Source organism: Lynx canadensis, chromosome C1 (assembly GCF_007474595.2).
Source record: "Lynx canadensis isolate LIC74 chromosome C1, mLynCan4.pri.v2, whole genome shotgun sequence".
NCBI lineage: Eukaryota > Metazoa > Chordata > Mammalia > Carnivora > Felidae > Lynx > Lynx canadensis.
This window is the reverse complement of record NC_044310.1, coordinates 19,964,283-19,984,188: the sequence shown is the minus strand read 5'-3', so window position 1 is coordinate 19,984,188 and position 19,906 is coordinate 19,964,283. Positions and strand designations below refer to the sequence as shown.

The following is a 19,906-nucleotide window of genomic DNA, read 5'->3' as shown; positions in this document are numbered from 1 at the left end:
GGCAGCTGCACGCTCTCAGGGAGCTATTCCCTCGGGGCATCAGCCAGTCACTGGCCTGGACGCTGCCCACTGTTTACCCAGCCTCTTTGATCCAAGGATTGCAAAGCCCTTAACACAGACAACCTCATTAGTGGTTTCTGAAGTGATGGCTTGAGGTTCTAGTCAGGGTGAAAAAAACAAGGCCTCAGAGGAGGCCCCAGGTGACCTGGGTGAGCCCAGCCAACTCACCGGCTCAGTGAGTCTCTGCGGGGCTCAAAAAGGCCGGAAGGGTGAGTGGAAACACTTTCTTGGCTTGGTGACTAAAAATAGCGCCCCCCTTCCACCTTGGCTGTGCCCACCCAACTAGGGGCCTAGGAGAGATTAAGTTTATCCCAGCTCCTGAGTTGGGCACGTGTAAGCACACAGGCTTAGCTTGTTGGGGTGGGCACTGGGGTTCACCCAGATGTGCTTGTTTCAGAGAGTGAGAAAGCTAGAGACCCACAGTAAGTGTCCACACGGCATTCAGCCCATCGTGTGCCAGCGGCCCCTACAGGAGTAGGAATACATCAGCACCCAAAAGACCAAGCAAGATTCCCCACTCTCATGAAGATTATACTCGAATAGGGTGGACAGAAAATAAACTAGAGTATATCTTCTTAGAAGGTCAATAATGCTTAAAGTAAACAGCAGGGTAAGGGATTGGGAGTGCTGGGGTATGTGGTTTTAAAAAGTCAGGATGGACCTCATCGAAAGGGTGACATTTGATTGAACACTTAAAGGCAATGGATAGCAAGCTTATGCAGATGTCTGGGGAAAGAGCTTCCAGGCCGAGGGAATTTGTCAATGTGCACATGTTCCCAGCAGACGTGTCTGGGGGAGGGCACGTGTGCCTGAGGGCGTCTGGCTGGCCTTGCACAGGCATGTGCTCGCCGCTGCTGGTCTGCAACATGCATGGGCGTGAGATGTGGGAGAATGTGAGCCAGGAGTTCCCAGTAACAGCTTCCACTGCTAGAGTCTTTACTCCAGGCCGGGCACTGTGCTACAGCCTTCGCGGTCACTACCTCTCGTTTCATTCTCGAGGGAAGAGCAATCATTATCTCCACGTTTACAGGCAAGGAAGCTGGTGCCAGAGAGGTCAAAGAGGTGTGGCTGACTCCAGAGCCATTGCTGTTAACCCCCACACTCTCCCGCCCCTCCGCTCTGATTTCACGTGGATGAGCGTGACAGTATGTCTCCTGTACATCTTTGTGATGGGGCATCGTTGGCATGTGACAGTTTGCATTACTGTGCACTTGCCATTTTATGTAGGACCATGGCAGGGCAGCAGTGTGCCAAGATGTACGTTTTCTTGATGTACATGACACCAGCCATGACTTGCGGTGACTATGTCAGAGGCCCATGGTGGCAGCAGGTGCGCCTGTGGGTGTGTTTGGGGGTGGTGCCGTGTTTCTGGGTGTGAGAAAAACAGTGACTCAGTGGTTGGCATTGTTCTCTCCGGGACAGTTCCTGGAACCATCTAAGATGCCAGGGTAGGCAGGAGTCAAGAACTGGGGATCACAGCCAGAGAGGGGAAGGTGGAGGGAGGAAAGCCCCACCCCCCAGCCCCACAGTGCTCACCAAGAAGCAGTCCACCCACCCCTTATGACCCATGGTGGGTGGGGGAGCTCCAGAGCCGGGAGACGCATTGCTGTGAACTTTGGGGAACGGAAGACATGCCCCCAGGCAGTGACATGATGTGTTGGCCCCTCCAGTCCCACTCTCCACCCTTCGTGCTTGGTGCCCTGGGAGGCTGACCTCTATGGACTGTGGGTCAATGGCTCCCTTGTTCTCAGCCTTCCTGTTGGTTCAGCCAATGAGAGACCCCAGCACTGAAAGGAGGAGGAGAATGGGATGTTTATTCCGCCTCTTCCCTCCCCCACCAGGTTGCCATGGTTGGCTACATTTCTCAACCAAAGGCCACTGTTTCTGTCAGGGGCCTTCTCCACACACCTGCACCCTCCCTTTCCTGTTCCCTTGTAAAGGCTCCCTACTGTTGCTAGCCTGAGAGAGCTGCACTGTCGTTGGTTAGTTTCTTAAGCCCGGCCCACATTTCTGGAAATAACCCCTTTTAAAGTCTCATTCCGGTTTGAGTGTGCCCTGTCTCCTGCTGGGGCCCTGACAAACGGGTCCCTGTTGTCGCTAGCACAGTCACACGCGATCCTCCATGGATCGTCATGCTGCCATGTTATCACAAATGTGCACGACCTCCTCGGTGTCACGCACAGTCTCACACGTGCACGCCCAGCCCCGAGCTTCCTTGTCACATCCTTAATCAGGGGAGACATCCTGGAGAGGGTCAGCTCTGAGCCAGATCAAGGGGGAAAGCAGTCTGCAAATCAGTCACCAGGGCCAGGTTGCCAACAGAAACTAAGCAGAAGGTGTTATGTGACAGACACACCAAAGGAAAGGCGGCAAGGACACCTGCAAAGTGAACCTCAAAACCACATGCCTCTGTCTCACGTTATTGAAATTTATTCTTCCTGAATGTATAAATCAGGGGATTGATTCAATATACATTCATTTTGCCGAATTCTACAAGTTCTTGGTCGTAAGTATGCTCCCCCCCCCCCTTCCTTTTATTATCAGGATACTTGAATAAATATGCTCCCATTTTTCATTTAAAACTTTGCTTAGGATTTTTATGTTAACACCGCCTCTTCCTGAGAAAGAGGTGCCCCCCCGCCCAAGCCAGCAACTTATCATCTTTCTGAGAGGCCACAGGCACACCCCTAGTCGGAGAGGGCAAGGACAGCGGGTGAGGGAACAAGGGATTTCTCAGAACGTTTCCCATCACACAGGCCTCCCAGCTTTGTCAGACTGAGAAGCGATGGCATCGACCAAAACGGGGACCCCAGCTGCACTGCGACTTAGGAACGGTGACTATTTCTTAAAAGAAATCCTTCTCATTTTCACAGTGGAAACGTTTGCTCCTTTCTTAAATAATCTGATTGCACCTCAGAGGACCTGTTGTAACATTTCCAATCATACGGTGTCGGCCAAAGTCAAATGCAGATTATATAAGGAAACTCTAGAGAACAGGCACCTTCCCCAGAATTGAGCACCTTGCCACTGTCAAGTGCAAGGCTCCTGTAAAGTAAGGACGGTGCCAAGGTCGTGTGGGATCAATTCGGTTGTGTGAGGTTGTGAGACGTCTTCCTGAAGGAAGTGCCCAGGGAAGGAACAGAATCCAGGAGTCCAGATGCAGACAGTAGAGGCTCTGAGGAACTGGGAGGAGCTGGAAAGAATAATGTCAAGAGCTTTAATTACCTCCTTCCCAAAGCCACCCAGCCCCACCCAAACCCTTCAACATTTGCCTCGAGAGAGGCCATTGTGGAGAGAAGGTACGGGACATTATTCCGGGACAGGGCTCCACTGGCTCCTGCCCAGGAAGAGATGGGGGCTCCTGGGGTAAGGAGAGGTTCCCTTGGGCCTTTGTCCTTGGCTGGGATCCCCACTGGTCTGAGCAGCTGGAATGGAATGTTCCTGGGAAGAAAAGCCTTCCCTGCCTCCACCTCTCCCCTTATGGAGTTCCCTAGGACCAACAGTGGGGGGAGAAGGGGGGATCGTTCCAGGGATTCCTGATATGGCGATGCTCTGGAGAAGCAAAGGCCCACACTGCCTGGGGGCTCTGTCCTAGCAGCCTCTCCTGGGCTAGGTAGATTGGCCCACTCAAACATTTACAAATCTCCACTTTGTGCTTAGTGTGACCTCTCATTTAATAGTCTGGGGTTATCTCCTCCCCAGCTCCCCAGTAACACAGACGCGCACAAGAAACCAGCTGGGAGAAGGGGAGTCATTTGCCCAAGGTCTTCCGGCGGAAAAGTTACAGGCAAGCACTGAATCCCACATCTGTCTTGTTCCAAGCTTGGGGCACTTTCTGCCCCACCATGGAGACTGTTGTCCTCTTCCTCTGCCATCCCAGGCCCTTTGCTCTCCTTGGCACCAAACATCCCAGGTGTGCAGGGAGAGGAGGTAGCCCTCCAAGGCAAGCCCAGGCCCTGAGCATCGCTGGCCTGCCCTTGCCTGAAGCCAGGTATGCTGACTCAGCCTGACTCACCCCCGGAGCCCAGACAACCAGGGTGGGGAGCCAGCTTCTAGGGGTGTGCCCCAGAACTTGCTGGAGATGATTGGGGAGGGGGGGGTGCATCTTCTGCCACATTTCCAGCATCTCATCACACCCCTCCCAGATCCAAGGACCAGAGGCCAATGTACCCAGACTTAAAGGGTAAGAGCCCAGATCCCCCACCGTCAAATGGAGCCCTCATTAGCCTGGTAAATGAAAAGCCGGGTAGCCTAGTGTTTAAAGGACCCCTCGTTTGCAGGTTCTAGTCCTTGGGTAAGTCATCTGCCCTACCTCGTCCTCAGTTTCCTCAACCACGGAAATGGTTGTGCTTTTCCCAGCTACTCCCTTTTGCGGAGTGGTTGGGAGGACTGAAATGGATAGAAGGTAAAGTGCCTAGCACGGAGGAGGTCGTTAAAATATTCAGGAACCAAGGATTCTCTTCCCCTATCACTCCTGGCCAGGGTTCGTCAGGTACTGATGGGGGAAGAAATAGTCTGGGGATCTCCCAGCTTTCCCAAATGCCTCCTCCCCCAGGCTGTAAAGCAGGGAGCCTCTCTTTTATCTCTGAGAAGACTGGGCGGCTGAATTTTCTCTGGGGACCTGGCAGGTGAGGGGAACTGCAGGCTTGGAGGCACCTCGGCTGTGACCTGTTGTTTATGCCGAATCTCTAGGAAGCCACCCTGGTCCCCAGACGGCCCCAGGGTGTACCAAATCTGTGAGGAGCGAAATGACTCCAGCCTTTCACTCAGACGGTGACCACCAACAGGGGCAACCTCTTTTTCCAGGACAGTCTCTCTTGATGAACCTTCCCCTGAGGTCCGGGGCTGGGCCCAACCAGAGGCCCAACCCTACGCCCCTTCTCTAAATGACCGCCACGACCCGCTCGGTCTGCCAGACCCTTAAAACTCAAGGCCGAAGAAGGCCCCCTTGCACCCTGCAAGGCCGAAAAGGGGCTAGTCGGGGGCGGCGACCGTGGGGGATAGAGCCTGCTTCAGGCCACGCCCCCACGCCCCGGGAAGCAGCCCCACACTGCCCTCTGGTGGCGCCTCCCAGAAACGCCCTCACTTGGCTACGGATCCCTAGAGAGGGAAGGGGGCTTATCCAGGGAAAGGGCAAATTCTGAATTCGAAACTTGAACTCATCTCCCAGCCGAAACACTGGCCCAAAGAAAGATTCCTGTTCTCATTTCCCTTTGCTGAGATTCCAGATTCACGGCTAGCCATCGATGTTCTCAATGCACGAGTCTCTCAAGATCCTCAGGGCTGGAGCCATCAACAAAAGTGTTCAAAAAGTTGGGGCAGAGCGGGGTCAGTCATCCGACCAGGAGCTATAGTTATTTGTGAAGGTATAAATATAGCCCTCCAACAACACAAATTGCCCAGCCCCAGAGGGTTCCCTGGGATGGTGACTGCCAGGGAAGGCTGCCTAGACAAGGGCTGGGAAACACAAGCCCTTAAAAGCAGAGACCCTCTGATTCACTGCTCCTTCTTGAGCTCCTGGACTGAGTAGATATTAATGTTTGTTGACTGAGGAGAAAATGGAGGCTCCTAGAGGGGGTTGGGTGGGCCAGACAGGGGTGGGAAAGTGATTTTTATTAGTTGGCTGAGGAACCCTGGGTGGAGTCCTGAACCAAGAGCTGGGGTTCAAGTCACTGAGTACTGTGTGCCCAGGGCCAAGGCCTTTGGTGAGCAGTGGGACATCTGGAAGCGGGGAGGGGGGAGGGGACCAGAGCTGCCAGTGACACTAGGACCAATCTCTATCTCCCACACACACACATCACTTTCTCCAGCAAGAACCATCTCTAATGCCTCACCCCCCACCGCCTCCAAATCAGACAAAGCTGATTACCAATAAATCCCAGAGACGGCAACGCTGTGATGGCACAGAGCACTTTACACAATTAGCTAAAAGCTTCTCTGGACCAAGTGCCCCTTTCCTGTGCAACCCAGAAAACAAACAGTCCTGGCTGTAGCCCAGTGCTGCAGCCTGAGCTCCTGTGTCACCTCCAGGAAGTCCTTGTTTTCTCTGGGCCTCTAGACCCTGAATGAACTGAATAACTTCAGAAGGTTCTCCCTCTCTCCGGGGAAGCCAGAGGACACCAGGGCCCCTCACTGCTCTCCTGGTCCCCAAGCTCACTCAGACTCCCTGAGACCTCCTCCTGGACTTCCCTCCCCTAGTCAAGAATGGGTTTGGGAAAAGCCTGGCTGTTAGAAACCAGCCCCAACGTTTAGTACCTGAGGAGAGGGAGAGGAAGGGCTGAGAGTCAGGTGAGGGCCCCTGGGGCTCTGCCTTTCAGAGAGCGGTTTACCTGACCCTCAAAACTCTAGGATTAAGCCAGACTCCGGTGACTCTGACATTCTCATCCTACCCTTTCTTCCCTATTCCCAAGCCCTGACATGAGGAAGGACAGCTATGTTCAGAGAGGGACTAAGCAAACCAGTCCAAAGAGGAGGCAGAGTTGTTCTAGGTCACATAATAGATAGGCTGGACACCAGCTCTCTAGACCCTGCCCCCGGGCAGGGAGGAGACACTATGGAAAGGACACACAGGCTTGGGACCTAGTTCTGTCCAGTGCTGGGACTGACCTTGCTGTAAAATGAGGGCTTTAAATTGGCTCCTAGATCCACCAGCAAAAGCAGTGCTTGTTTCTAGGTGTGATTTAAAAGGATAAAACCTTCCTCTGACTGATGGGGGAAGAATGACCTCTGCCCTGTGTTAACCTCACTACAGCCCTTCTCAGAGGTGAAGATAACCACTTCACAGACCAACAAGGGAGGCTGCAGTCCAATCAGTCCAAGCAGCAAAACGGCAGCCAGGCCATTCACAGCGGGGGGGGGGGGGGGCAGGGGGGGGCAGGGTGCTGATAGGCATGTGGACAGGAAGAATAGTAGCCAATCTCATTTCAGGTCTGGCCCTTTAAGGCCCCCCCCCTTCTAGAAGTAGATGACATACCTACCCCCTTGGGGCCTGTTAAAGGATGTCACCTGGCTCCATGACTGGCAGAACCGTCTTAGAGACAGGTTGGGGGTGGGGGACGGTGGAGAAACCTTAGGAGAGCAGGTAAGGCCTTAAGCAGTTACCAAATACCCCACCCAGGTTATCGAAGTCAAGATGTACTTGACTTGGCAAAATTGCTTGAGAGCATGAGAAAAGATCTGTCTCCTAGAAGTGGAAGGGCCTAAGTGTGATGGGAACAAATCCTCAATCTCTCTGGGATTCTGTCCCCCCAAATGGGAAACGGACTTAGGAGAGAACTTAGTGGTACATTGCTGGCCCAGCCCCCACCGCATCCTGGGACCTCATTATTCTGTCCTCCCCGAAGGTCTAGAGCTGGGCGGCGCCAGAAATCAGCAGTCTCAAGGGCAAGACTCTTCTTACAGCCACAAAGGACCCAGGAAAGGCAACGCGGGTGTAGGGAGGGAGGGGTGGATGGCCTGCGTCAGCGCAGCAGGCTCCCAGTGGTGAAAGTTTGCCGGCAAACCCCTCCTGGAATCTGAGCATCTTCAGTTTTTCCAACTCTATAATGGGGACTTGGTGCTACCACCTTACTCCCCAGAACCCAGGAGGTCTGGGAGAGGCAGTAACAAAATGGACAGCTTTATTAGGGACCCAGCGGAGGTCCAGAAGCCCCACGGAAGGGAAATCGGGGCCCTGCACCACCCCGCCCCGCCCCCTCAGATGCGCCAGCCGCTAAGACCGCACCTCAGCCTCCTTTACTGGGCCCCTGGCCCCCCGACTGTCTCTTCCTGGGGTCCGTCAGTCTGTCCATCCGCGTCGGTGACGCCGTCCATCCAGCCGACGTCCCGATCCGTCGGTCGACACCTCGGCGATGGCCTGTCGGGGGTGGCCAGGGGTCCCCGCGCTGAGGTCAGCGCTGGGGGGAGGCGGGGCCGCGGGGCGGACTTCGGCGGAAGGGCGAGTCGGGCTCGGGGCCGTGGCCCCGCCGCAGGCGCCCGGCGCCCCAGGGCACGCAGCCACCCAGGCCCAGCGCCGAGGCCAGCAGCGCGGGCGGGCGGCCGCGGCGGCCGCGGCGCGGGCCCTTCTTGAGGCGCGACCCGTGCGCCGCCAGGTAGAGCTCGGCCTGCGCCACGCCGCCGCCCAGGCGGCCCAGGCTCTCGGCGCGGTGCGCTAGGCGCAGCTCGGCCGCCAGGAAGACGCGGTGCAGCTGCAGCACACGGCTCTCCAGCTCCGACACCAGGCGCCGGCGGCCCTCCACCTCCAGCAGTCGCCGCCGCGCTTCGGCCAGCTCCAGCGCGCGGCCCCCCGCTCCCGCCGCCGCCGCCGCCGCCGCGCCCCCTGCCGGCCCCGTGCCCCCCGCACCCACGTTAGCGCCCTGGCGCCAGCGCTGTAGCTCCTGCCCCTCCGCAGAGCCCGCCCACGCCCGGGCCGCTTCGGGCGGTGAAGAGACCTGAGCCGGGGTCGGAGTCAAGGTCGGAGTTGGGGGCGGGGGCTGAGGGGACGACAGGAGCTCCCGGGGCGGCGGCGGCGGGGACCCCGGTTCCGCCGTCCCTTCCTGGGCCCCCGGGCCGCAGGCGCTGATGCGGCAGCCCGGCATCCCCCGCCCCCCGGCGGTCTGCGGCCGTCGATCCGCTGGTCTGGCCAGCTGCCCCCGCGAGGGGGAGGACGGACGCCGCGCACGCGAGAGAGATGCGGCGGCAGCTCCCACGCCAGGCGCCCGTGCATCTTATAGCACACGGGGCGGAGCGATGGACAGCACAGCCAATCAGAGACTGGCATGCCTGAACCCGCCTCCCTGGCCCCGCCGGCTCGGGACTTTGCCCAAACCCCTCGGGGCCCTGGCCCTCGGCCGGCTCTGCCCTGCTGGGGCGTCCGGTGCCCATCCACTTCCCCCCAAATTTGGGGTGTAAAGAGGACCTCATCTTCTCTGGTCTGGTCCCTAAGTCATAAACTCTGATAGTTGGTGCTTAGAAATCATGGACTCCAGTCCCCGGCGCGTGATGGTGGGGAGGGATGCCTGAGGCCACACTGTGTGTGCCAGTGGGAGTCTGGACTAGAACTCAGGAGACGTGGCTCCTTGCTCAGTGCTCCCTCCAGTAACTGTTGGCCGTGCGCCCCTTCACCGAACTGGTTCTGCCTGGTCTGGGCCACAAGTCTCACCAGGACCCCTTCTCCAACTCCCTGGGTCGGTAGAGAGGTTAATGCAGAGGGGTGACTGGCCTCCCGGTGGAGATCTGGCCGGGTTGTCCCCCCACCAAGGAAGCCCTTCGCTTGCGAAACCACAGCGCAGCCCCTGAGCCTGGCGTGGCTTTCTCAAGGGAGCCCTGACCCCACGGTGTTTAAAATTCTTTCTGTGCCCTTGCTCCTGTTTGCTCCTTCCAGTAGTAGGTATCCCCACATCTAGAGACAGAGGGGGAAACAGACCCAGAAGGTGCAGCAGTGCCTTGCTCAAGGTCACACTGCAGGTCAGTCGCTGAATCTGGACCGCTGAAGGGGACCAACTTGACCGTTCGTGCCATCTGGGAGCTCAGATACCTGGGTCTCCTGGCATTGAAGGATCCTCCTTAAATGGGACTTTAGTCAGCCTGGTAATATGATAGGACTGAGCCCTGCCCATTTTCCCTGAACTAGAAGTGCCCCTGCCCTACTGCCTCCAAACACTTGCCCAGACACCTAGACCATGCCCCAGTTTCCACCCACTTGAAGGTGCCATAAGCGATGGGAGATCTCTGTGGTGGGTGGGAGCAAGGGCTGGGGGGCCAAAAACCAGTTCTGAGACTGATTAAGAAGAACCCCAGCAAACCTCAGTCTCGGGAGGACTTGCCAAAAAGGTGTAGCCAGCGTGACTACTGCCCCAGCTGAACAGAGGCTGATGGGGGAGCTGCACTCACTTGATGTTGAGGAGGAGGGCTTCACGTGGAGGAGGACGATGGATGCCCTGACCCTCCATGTTCTCTAAGTGTTTTCAGGTGCCTTAAACTGAGTGATGGGGACTCGAGGGTGAGAAAGCTCTGCTCCTGAGGGGCAGCTCAGAAGGGGCTCAGAGAGAGGAGAGTGGTCCCTGAGGGCACACCAGACTCATGAGGAAGAGGAAGGGAGGAGGACTTGGCAGGATTGAGGGGGGGATGCTCGGTGACCAGGCTCAGTGGAGGAGGAGGGAGGGGCCCATTGAGGGCAAGAAGAACGGTTCAGGGAACATGATGGGCTCAGGGAGAGAGGGGAGGGGAGAGGGCTAGTGGATGCCCTGGTGTTGAAAGAGGAAGAGGCTCACAGAAGAAGGGAGGATCAGTGAGGGGGGATGGGGGGACTCAGGGAGTCAGAAGGGCTCCATGGAGATGACGGAGGCTCAGGAGTTTCCAGATTGCCCCCAGCAAGGAGGAATGCCCTGCTAAATGGTGTCCTTTCATTGAGTGGTCCCCTTTGTGTCATCAAACCTTGTGTCTTTCTCCGTGCAGAAGTCCCCCACCCCCATGACTGTGGGGAGATTGACAGGTATGTTGCCTACATCAGGCAAATCTCCGCTCTCAACTTCTGGGGAACAAATCAAGGGGAACAAGATCAGGACTTGCCCCCCACCCCCACTCCCCGCCAGATCCAGAGACCCAGCCAGACCTGAGTCTGACACATTGTCCATTTGGGCAAGTCGTTTCTCAGAATAGGAGATACTGAACGCATATTAACTGAAAGGATGAATGTTTATATCCTCCCAGCATCCTCAGGAGACAGGTATCATCAGCCTTTTCTTCCTGATAAGAAACCAAAGCCCAGGGGCGCCTGGGTGGCGCAGTCGGTTAAGCGTCCGACTTCAGCCAGGTCACGATCTCGCGGTCCGTGAGTTCGAGCCCCGCGTCAGGCTCTGGGCTGATGGCTCGGAGCCTGGAGCCTGTTTCCGATTCTGTGTCTCCCTCTCTCTCTGCCCCTCCCCCGTTCATGCTCTGTCTCTCTCTGTCCCAAAAATAAATAAATGTTGAAAAAAAATTAAAAAAAAAAAAAGAAACCAAAGCCCAGAGAAGTGAAGAGGCTTGCCCAAGGCCACACAACAGATAAGTGACTGAGAGGATTCAAACATGGATCTGACCCACCCCAAAGTCATCCTTCATCTCCCTGTTGTTCTGATATGTCCCCTGTTCCTATTCTCTATGGCACTTCCCACAAGTTATAGATAGATACATATTTGTTTCTTCATATTTGTTTCTTGCTTAGTTATTTTTTTTTTCAACGTTTATTTTTTATTTATTTTTATTTTTTATTTTTGGGACAGAGAGAGACAGAGCATGAACGGGGGAGGGGCAGAGAGAGAGGGAGACACAGAATCGGAAACAGGCTCCAGGCTCCGAGCCATCAGCCCAGAGCCCGACGCGGGGCTCGAACTCCCGGACCGCGAGATCGTGACCTGGCTGAAGTCGGACGCTTAACCGACTGCGCCACCCAGGCGCCCCATCTTGCTTAGTTATTTAATCGTCTCTCTCCCTAGGTCGGTTTTGCTCACCATGAGAACCATCTCAAGTTGAGTGTCTGACCTCATAACATAGTCAATAAATGTTTATTTGAATTGAAAAATAATGCAAGGGTAGAGCTTATTGAGAATGTAGAAGCCCTTTCTTTCTTTCTTTCTTTCTTTCTTTCTTTCCTTCCTTCCTTCCTTCCTTCCTTCCTTCCTTCCTTCCTTCTTTCTTCTTTCACCCATTCAACAAATTTGATCAATAGCTCCTCTGTTGGTCTGGCTGCTGGAAGCACAGCAATGACCATATGGGGCTCTGCCCTCAGGGAGTACACAGTTTTGGGCGGTGGCGGGGGGGGGGGCGGCGGAGACAGAGCCAGGTGATGGCATTTCAATGAGATATCTACTGGGATGGAGGGAACACTGAGGCTATGGGGGCATAGAACAGACACTGAGCCCAGCTGCATGGGGAGGGGTTCAGGAGAGTTGCCCGTGGGAGACGATATTTAAACTGAGACCTGAAGGCTGACTCAAATGGAGTGATGCACAGGTGGTGGGGGGACAAGAAGGGAAGAAGGTTCAGGATGGGAACACGGCGTGCACAGGGCCAGAGGTGAGAGGCATTTGGCGTCTATCTGCCCACTTCCTTCCCGGCTTCCTTAATTGGCCTGCCCCGCCCTCACCCCTGCCCGGCTCCTGGGAGTGGACAGGGGCCACAGCAACGACCCCCACGGACACAGCCAGCCTGGCAAACACATTTGGAATTAGGGAATACCTTTTTAAACTATAAAGAGTGTCGGGTTTTTTCTGATCTTTACAGAAGTGAGACATCCCTTTTGTAGAAGAGATGAGAAATAAAGAACATATTAAAATATTTTAAAACACTAAGGAGGGGAAAGTCATCCGGAATTAGAGGGACTTCAGTCTGCACTGAAGCTCAGCTCACCCCTAGCTGTGCAACCCTGAGAAAGGAACTCTTTCCCCGTGAACTTCAGGCTCTAAGGAATGGAATTGCCAATACCCATGGCACTGACAAGGACATAGGTGCAGGGGTGTCCAGGGTCTCAAAAGCTGGTCATATCTGTCTGGGGTCTGAGTCAGAGACCTGAAAGAGACGAGGCAGCCCAGGGGGGGCCTGGCTCCAGAGTTCTGTCCATTATATGCATGTTCCTGTGACACAGAAGCCAGTGGAGAGAGACAGGGCCTGACAGAGGCTGTGGCCCAACTCACGATCCCCCTCCACCAGCTGAGAGTGGGATGGGGCAGGAGGTCAAGGCCTGAGGAGTCTGCTTCCATCCAGCCTAGAAGATTCGAGGCCTCACCAGGAGATCCGACCCCTCTTTTTCAGTCTCTTCCTGGCAACCTGGCCTGGCACCCTCCAGGATGTGATATCAGTTTAATAATTTAGCAGATGCAGACAAAGATAGCAGCTCTGAAAATAACCTAGCTAGGCCCCGGCCTCCTTCTCCTCTTCCCTCAGCAGACTCCCCTGCCCTCCCTGCAAGGTTTCTGATGGCTCCACACCTGTCAGTGCCCCTGCCTGCCAGTGAGCTCATAAGCTGACGCCTCCTCCTCCCTCTCCGCCCTCCTCCTCTCCTCCCCTTTCTCTCCATTCTCAGGTTAGGAGCTTTCATATGAATTAAAGCTTAAAGGGATCTTACACTAGAAGCAACACGACTTGGGTTTAAGTCATTATGTGGCCTTGAGCAAGTCTCCTCTTTCTTTCTTTTTAAAGATTTTTTTTTTGATGTTTGTTTTTGAGAGAGAGAGAGAGAGAGAGCAAGGGAGGGGCAGAGAGAGAAGGAGACAGAAGATCCGAAGCAGGCTCTGTGCTGAGAGTGCAGATCCCCATGTGGGGCTCAAACCCACGAACCCATGAGGGTGCCTGGGTGGCTCAGTCAGTTAGGTGTCTGATTTCGGCTCAGGTCATGATCTCATGGTTTGTGGGTTCGAGCCCTGCATCAGGCTCTGTGCTGACAGCTCAGAACCTGGAGCCTGCTTTGGATTCTGTGTCTCCCTCTCTCTCTGTCCCTCCCCTGCTGCTTGTGCTCTATCTCTCCCTCTCAAAAAGGAATAAACGTTTAAAAAAACAAAACAAAACAAAAAAACATGAACCATGAGATCATGACCTGAACCGAAGTCAGATGCTTATCCAACTGAGACTCCCAGGCGCCCCAAGCCTCGTCTTTCTAAGCCTCTGTTCCCACAATTATAAAAGGAGGTCTCTGGATTCCTAGATGCAGAATGGACAACATGTTTGGAGGGTGGCAATTATTTGGACAGAGGACTGGACATCTTTCTCAGGAAGACACAACTCCAGTGTTGGTGCCATTTCAGTCAACAGCACTACAACCCCCCTCCCCCGCCCCTGTCACTCCATCTGGAGAACTCGCAGGTTTTCTTTGTGTTTCATTTCTCCTGTGATGAAAATTTTGCCCTGGTAGTATATTCCTAGAACAAAAGGCTATGACTCCTGTCCACAGTGGATGCAGCAGGTTCCACATGTGTTTGGTGCTTCATCGTATTTCTGACGAGTAGAAATGTTACGTCTCTCTGGGAAGTTGGGAAGAGCAATACCTATCCCTCCTCGAAGTTTTGCTCAAATCCCTCCACCTTTGTGGGTCTCAGTTTCCACATCTCTAAAGTGGCCATGTGTCAAAGCCTAAGTAGAGCAAGGTAAGACTCCATGATCTCTAGATTGTTAGCTCCAAGGGGCACCTGGGTGATTCAGTCAGCTGAGTGTCTGACTCTTGATTTTGGCTCAGGTCATGATCTCACGGTCGTGAGTTCAAGCCCTATGTCGGGCTCAACCCTCAGAGTGCAGAGCCTGCTTGGGATTCTCTCTCTCCCTCTCCCTCTGCCCCTCCTTCACTTGCTCTCTCTCTCTCTAAAAATAAATAAACTTAAAAAAATAGATCGTAAGCTCCAAAAGGGGTGAGATTGAATCTGTTTTCATGCATTCATTCAACAACGTCACTAAGCACTTGCTAAATATCAGCCACCGTGCAAAGTGCACAGCAGTAAATAGAAGAAGCACAATCCTGTTCCCTCAAAGCTTATATTTCAGAAATCCAAATAATTAACCCCAAGAAATGTGCCATGAAGAAAATACCTGCCAATATTTACTTGGTGGTTATTCTGTGCCAGGTACTGATCTCATCAGGTTATTATTAGTACACCCCATTTTACAGATAAAGAAACTGAAGAACAGAATGGTTAAGTAAATGTGACCAAGGTCACATGGCCAAGGAGTGGCCAAGCTGGTATTCAACCCAGGCAGTCTGCCTGCCGAATCTATTTTCAACCACAATGCTATCTTTAGTGCTTCCCTAGAAATCATGAACAAGGAATAAACCAGAGACATAATAGAAAGAAGAGTTGGGGGTGGGGAGCTTCTCCTTAGGAAGTGACATTTAATGTTTTTTTGATGTTTATTTATTTATTTGAGGGGGTGGATAACAAGCGGAGGAGGGGCAGAGAGCAAGAGGGAGAGAGAGAATCCCAAACAGGCCTGGTGCTGACAGAACGGAGCATGATATGGGGCTCAATATCACAAACTAAACCATGAGATCATGACCTGAGCCAAGGTCAAGAGTCGACACCTAACCAACTCAGCCACCCAGGCCCCCCTAGGCGGTACATTTAAACCGAGACTTGAGGGGCGCCTGGGTAGCTCAGTAGGTTAAGTGTACAACTTCAGCTCAGGTCGTGATTTCGCGGTCCAGGAGTTCGAGCCTCGCGTCAGGCTCTGTGCTGACAGCTCAGAGCCTGGAGCCTGCTTCCGATTCTGTGTCTCCCTCTCTCTCTGCCCCTCTCCTGCTCACAGTCTGTCTCTTTCTCTCAAAAATAAATAAACATTTAAAAAAACAAATAAAAATAAACTGAGACTTGAGAGATGAGCAGGAGTCAGTCATGTGAAATTAGGGAGAGATTTCCCAGAAGAAAAAATAGTATGTGCAAAGGTCCTGAGACAGAAACATCCGTGTGTTCTGTGCCTGGTAAGCCAATAAGAGAATGGGGAGAGCTGAGGTCAGAGGAGCAGGCTCTGGGCTTGGAGGTCAGGGTGAGGATTAGGATTTTACTCTAAGTGCATGCGGAGCTTTTGAAAGGCTTAAGTGGGGATCAACATGATCTGATTTGTTTTTAAAAGATTGTGCTGTCTGCCCTGTTGAGAGTGAACTGCATGGGAGCAAGAGAATGAGGGAGACCAGTTAGGAGATTACTGCGGTAATCCAGCTGAGAGGATGTGGCTAGGCCAGGAGTAACGGCAAGAGGTTGGAAGGGGGTGGATTGCAGCTTTATTTGGAGGTGAACTGAGCGGACTTGTGGGTGGACCCGTGGGCGGGGTTGGGGGAGAATGCCCTCTGGGTTTGCGGATGGAGCCGAGGAACGGATTGTGGTGCCCTTGACTGAGATGGAAAAGACCAAGGGAGGCACAGGTTTCACGGAGAAATCAAAGTCCAGAGGTGTTTGGGTTTTTTTCCCCCTGAATGTTAATTGCTTCGTTACAAAAATAAGAACAAAAGGGGTCTATGGCAATAGCCCACGATATCTTCCCGTTTTTTAGTCCAGTTAAGAAATATATTTTACAAGGGGTATATACTCAGTTTCAAAGGCGAAGAGATTATGTGAAATAAGGGGCATTAACATAGCATTCAGAGGGGTGCCTGGGTGGCTCGGTCGGTTAAGCGGCCCACTTCAGCTCAGGTCACGATCTCACAGTATGTGGGTTCGAGCCCCGTGTCAGGCTCGGTGCTGACAGCTTGGGACCTGGAGCCTGCTTCAGATTCTGTGTCTCCCTCTCTCTGTGCCCCTCCCCTGCTTCCTCCTTTCCCCGCCTCCCCCTCTCAAATAAACAAACAAACAAACAAATAAATAAATAAATAAATAAAACATAGCACTCAGAGGACATGGTTTGAGTTCCTGCGCACTGGAAAATGGACGTGTAACTTGTAAAATCATGTTCATTAAGCACCAGTCTAATGTGGAAAGGCAAAACTCAAAACAAACAAACAAACAAACAAACCAAAAAAACCCAGAGAGGAAAAACTATTTTTCTAGTAAAGATCTACATACATAAGGGACGGGTGAACTTTCGGTTTGGACACATTTTGGAAACTATTTTCTGTTTTTCCTCTCTACCCTCAATACTGTAGTCACACAATACTTCACTTCTGACACTTCTGGTCACCAGATGTAAATGCGTGGTTTTCTTCCCCGCACCGACCGATTCTCCAAGGCCATGGCCGGGTGTCCCGCGACTCCATTCAATTCCGACACCAGCTGGAGTTCGTGCAGACTGCGCGGACAAGGCTCATTCCCACAAGACTGCTCTCCACTTCAGATCCCAATCGCAAGCAGGAGGTCCTCGGGTCACCCACAACTTCTGCCCGACTTGGCAAATCAGAGGTTCCCATGAGCCCCTCCTTGGATTCAGTCATTTTCTAGAATAGCTCACAGAACAGAGGGCAACATTTATCTTTACCAGCTGGCTTATTGTATAATAAAAGATGTGACAAAAGATACAAACGAGAGCGAGGTCCGGAGGGACCCCGAACACAGGAGCTTCTGTCTCCACGGAACTGGGGTGCGCCACCCTCCAAGCACGTAGATGTGTCGACCACCCCGAGAGCTCTCCAAGACCCATACTTTGGGAATTTTAATGGGAGCTTCACCACGTAAGCATGATCAATTATTAACTCAATCTCTAGCTTCTCTCCCCCTTCCCAAAGGATGGGGCTGAAAGTTCCAAGCTTCTCATCATGGCTTGGTCTTTCTGGTGACCAGCCCCCATTCTGAAGCTATTCAGGAACCCACCAAGAGTCACCTCATTATAGCAAAAGATACTGCTATGACCCAGGAAACTCCAAGGGATCTAGGAGCTCTGTGTCAGGAACTGGGGTCAAAGACTGAACAGTAAAGCGACAGCATGCTCCTTATGCTTTTATCACTTGGGAAATTACAAGGGTTTTAGGAGTCCTGTGCCAGGAGCTGAGGGCAGAGTTCTATATATATACTTTTTAAATCTATTATTTCATAACACCCAAATTGGATATCCATGACAAGGAGGCGGGTATATAGATGTATCTGGAAGTCAGCACTGGAGAGTCAGGGCTGGAGATTTCATCAACATACAGATGGCACTTAAAGCCACAGGGCAGGATGAATGGACTTGGGAGAAAGCACTGATAGAGAAGAGAAGCCAAGTCCTGAAGCACCATATTTAGAAGTCATGGTGATGGCGAGGAACCAGCAAAGGAGCCTGAGCAGGAAGGGTTGGTGATAAGAAGGGAAAACAAGAGAGTGGCTGAGTAAATTGAGAGTGAGGAAGCACCCACAGCAACTCTAGACCACTCTTCTGTGACGTTTTGTTTTAAAAAGAAACAGAGAGGGGCACCTGGGTGGCTCAGTGGATTGAGCATCTGACTTCAGCTCAGGTCATAATCTCCCAGTTCGTGAGTTCGTGAGTTCGAGCCCACATTGGGATGAGGTTGATCCAGTGGAGAAGGGAATCTGGCTGGCCTGGCATGAACCCCACACGGGAGATGCTTGGGAAAGCAGGAGGGGATGGCTTTCCAGCAAGGTCATTCCTGCCTGAAGGCTTTATCAAGCACTTACTCTGTGCTCTAGGTGCTGAAGATGTAACAGTGATCAGCGGGGGCAAGGTCCCTGCTCTCTGAGCACTCTCAATCCGGGGGGAAGGGGGGAAGATGAAGGCCACAAGGAATCAACACAAATAGCATTTCAGATCGGGTTGCCTGCGTGCTCTGAAGGAAGTAAATGGGGTGATGTGACAGGGAGTAACCAAAAGGACATATGTTAGATCAAGAAGTCAAGGATGATGGAGCGGGAAGATGTGGGATTTGCCTTCTCGTCATACACTGACCCTACTTTTATGTTTGAGGGGGCACCACTTTTCTGAGAAGCTCAGTGCATGTGTTCTGTGGGACTGACACGCAGCCCATCTCCAGAATGGACTTGGGATCCTGGCCTGGCCAATGAAACTCAATCCTAGGGTGCTCGCTAGAACTCCTGGGGAAGAGACACTTTCTTGGCCCAGGAATTGTGAAGCAAGTAGATTGTGAGTGTGGAGCTGCAGGTAGTCGTCTTGCTACCAGAAAGGAAGTGCCTGCCTGGTGCCTGGCGGGAGAGCCCAGAAACAGAGAGACCCCATGAGTAGAGAAATCACGTGAGCGCCTGATTCCAGCCGTACCTGAAGGTGGTACTCCTCTTGGACCTTTTCAGTTAAGCCAGTTATCAGTTTTCTTCTTAAGCTGTTTTGAGTTGGGTTTTCTGTCACCTATAACTGAACAAATCCTAATTGATGAAGAAGGCCTGAAGGATGCAAAGGAGCCAGGCTTAGAAGTGCCAGGGAGAAACAATCCAGGTGGAAGGAGCAGGAAGTGTAAGATTCTTTGCAGAAGAGCGTTCGGCACATTTGGGGAACACAGAGGAGGCAAGTGAAGCTGGAATATAATGAGCGGTGGTGGTAGGATGAAAAGGGATAGAACCACAGGAAGAAAGTTCCATTTCTTTTTTTATTTTATTTTATTTATTTTTGAGAGAAAGAGCATAACCAGGGGAGGTGCAGAGAGAGGGGGGGACAGAGGATCTGAAGTAGGCTCCCCGCTGACAGCAGAGAGCCCCGCGTGGGGCTCAAATTCACGAACTGTGAGATCATGACCTGAGCCAAAGTTGGACGATCAACTAACTGAGCCACCCAGGAGCCCCAGAAAGTTCCATTTGTAACAAAAAGGCAGAGAGGGGAGCAGAGAAAACACTTCTCCGTGTAAAGTACTTTAAAAAACAAAGGATAAATTTAAAAAATTATCCTTTGCCAAGATGACTATCTTTTGATGAGCCAACTACACAGTAAGGAAAATAAGGCCAGAAATGACAAGAAAGGACAATCCCACAGGAATAAAAGAGCCTTGTAGCTGGTGCTTGCTCTAAAGGAAACTGTTGAACCCCAAGGCCTAGTCAAAATGTTTTACTTCAACCCATAATAAGACATTTTACAATAGGACTCAGTACACAGACAAGAGTTCCATAAGCAATGCTCACCCTGATCACATGTGAGCCACGCTTATATTTCCAGGTCTAATTTCTTCTATGTTATTCGATTTCATTTTTCAAAAAGTGCTGGTGGGGTGTCTCGATGGCTCAGTCAGTTAAGTGTCCGACTTTGGCTCAGGTCATGATCTCATACTTCGTGAGTTCAAGCCCAGCATCGGGCTCTGTACTGACAGTTTGGAGCCTGTTTGGGATTCTCTCTCTCTCTCTCTCTCTCTCTCTCTCTCTCTCTCTGCCCCTCCATGCTCTCTCTCTCCCTCTCTCTCTCAAAATAATAAATAAATAATAAACTTTAAAAAGAGGCACTGGTTGGAGCATAAGCCTGGCTCAGTCAGGGGAGCATGCGACTCTGG

At 52.7% G+C, this 19,906-nt stretch overlaps 1 protein-coding gene across 2 annotated transcripts; it reads right to left on the bottom strand.

Moving 5' to 3' along the window:
• Positions 1 to 2,467: 2,467 nt before the first annotated feature.
• On the bottom strand, positions 2,468 to 8,728 carry TRNP1 (TMF1 regulated nuclear protein 1). 2 transcript variants are annotated; one of them, XR_003971228.1, is made up of 3 exons: positions 8,490 to 8,504; positions 7,784 to 7,915; positions 2,468 to 3,253 (listed from the first exon to the last, which is right to left on the bottom strand). XR_003971228.1 is itself a non-coding variant. In XM_030327577.1 (2 exons), exon 1 carries the CDS (start codon positions 8,634 to 8,636, stop codon positions 7,950 to 7,952), a length of 687 nt encoding a protein of 228 aa, XP_030183437.1. In that variant the 5' UTR covers positions 8,637 to 8,728; the 3' UTR covers positions 2,468 to 3,253; positions 7,784 to 7,949. The 2 variants fall into 2 exon arrangements, 1 of the variants encoding a protein (XP_030183437.1); XM_030327577.1 differs by having other exon boundaries at positions 7,784 to 8,728.
• Positions 8,729 to 19,906: the final 11,178 nt, after the last annotated feature.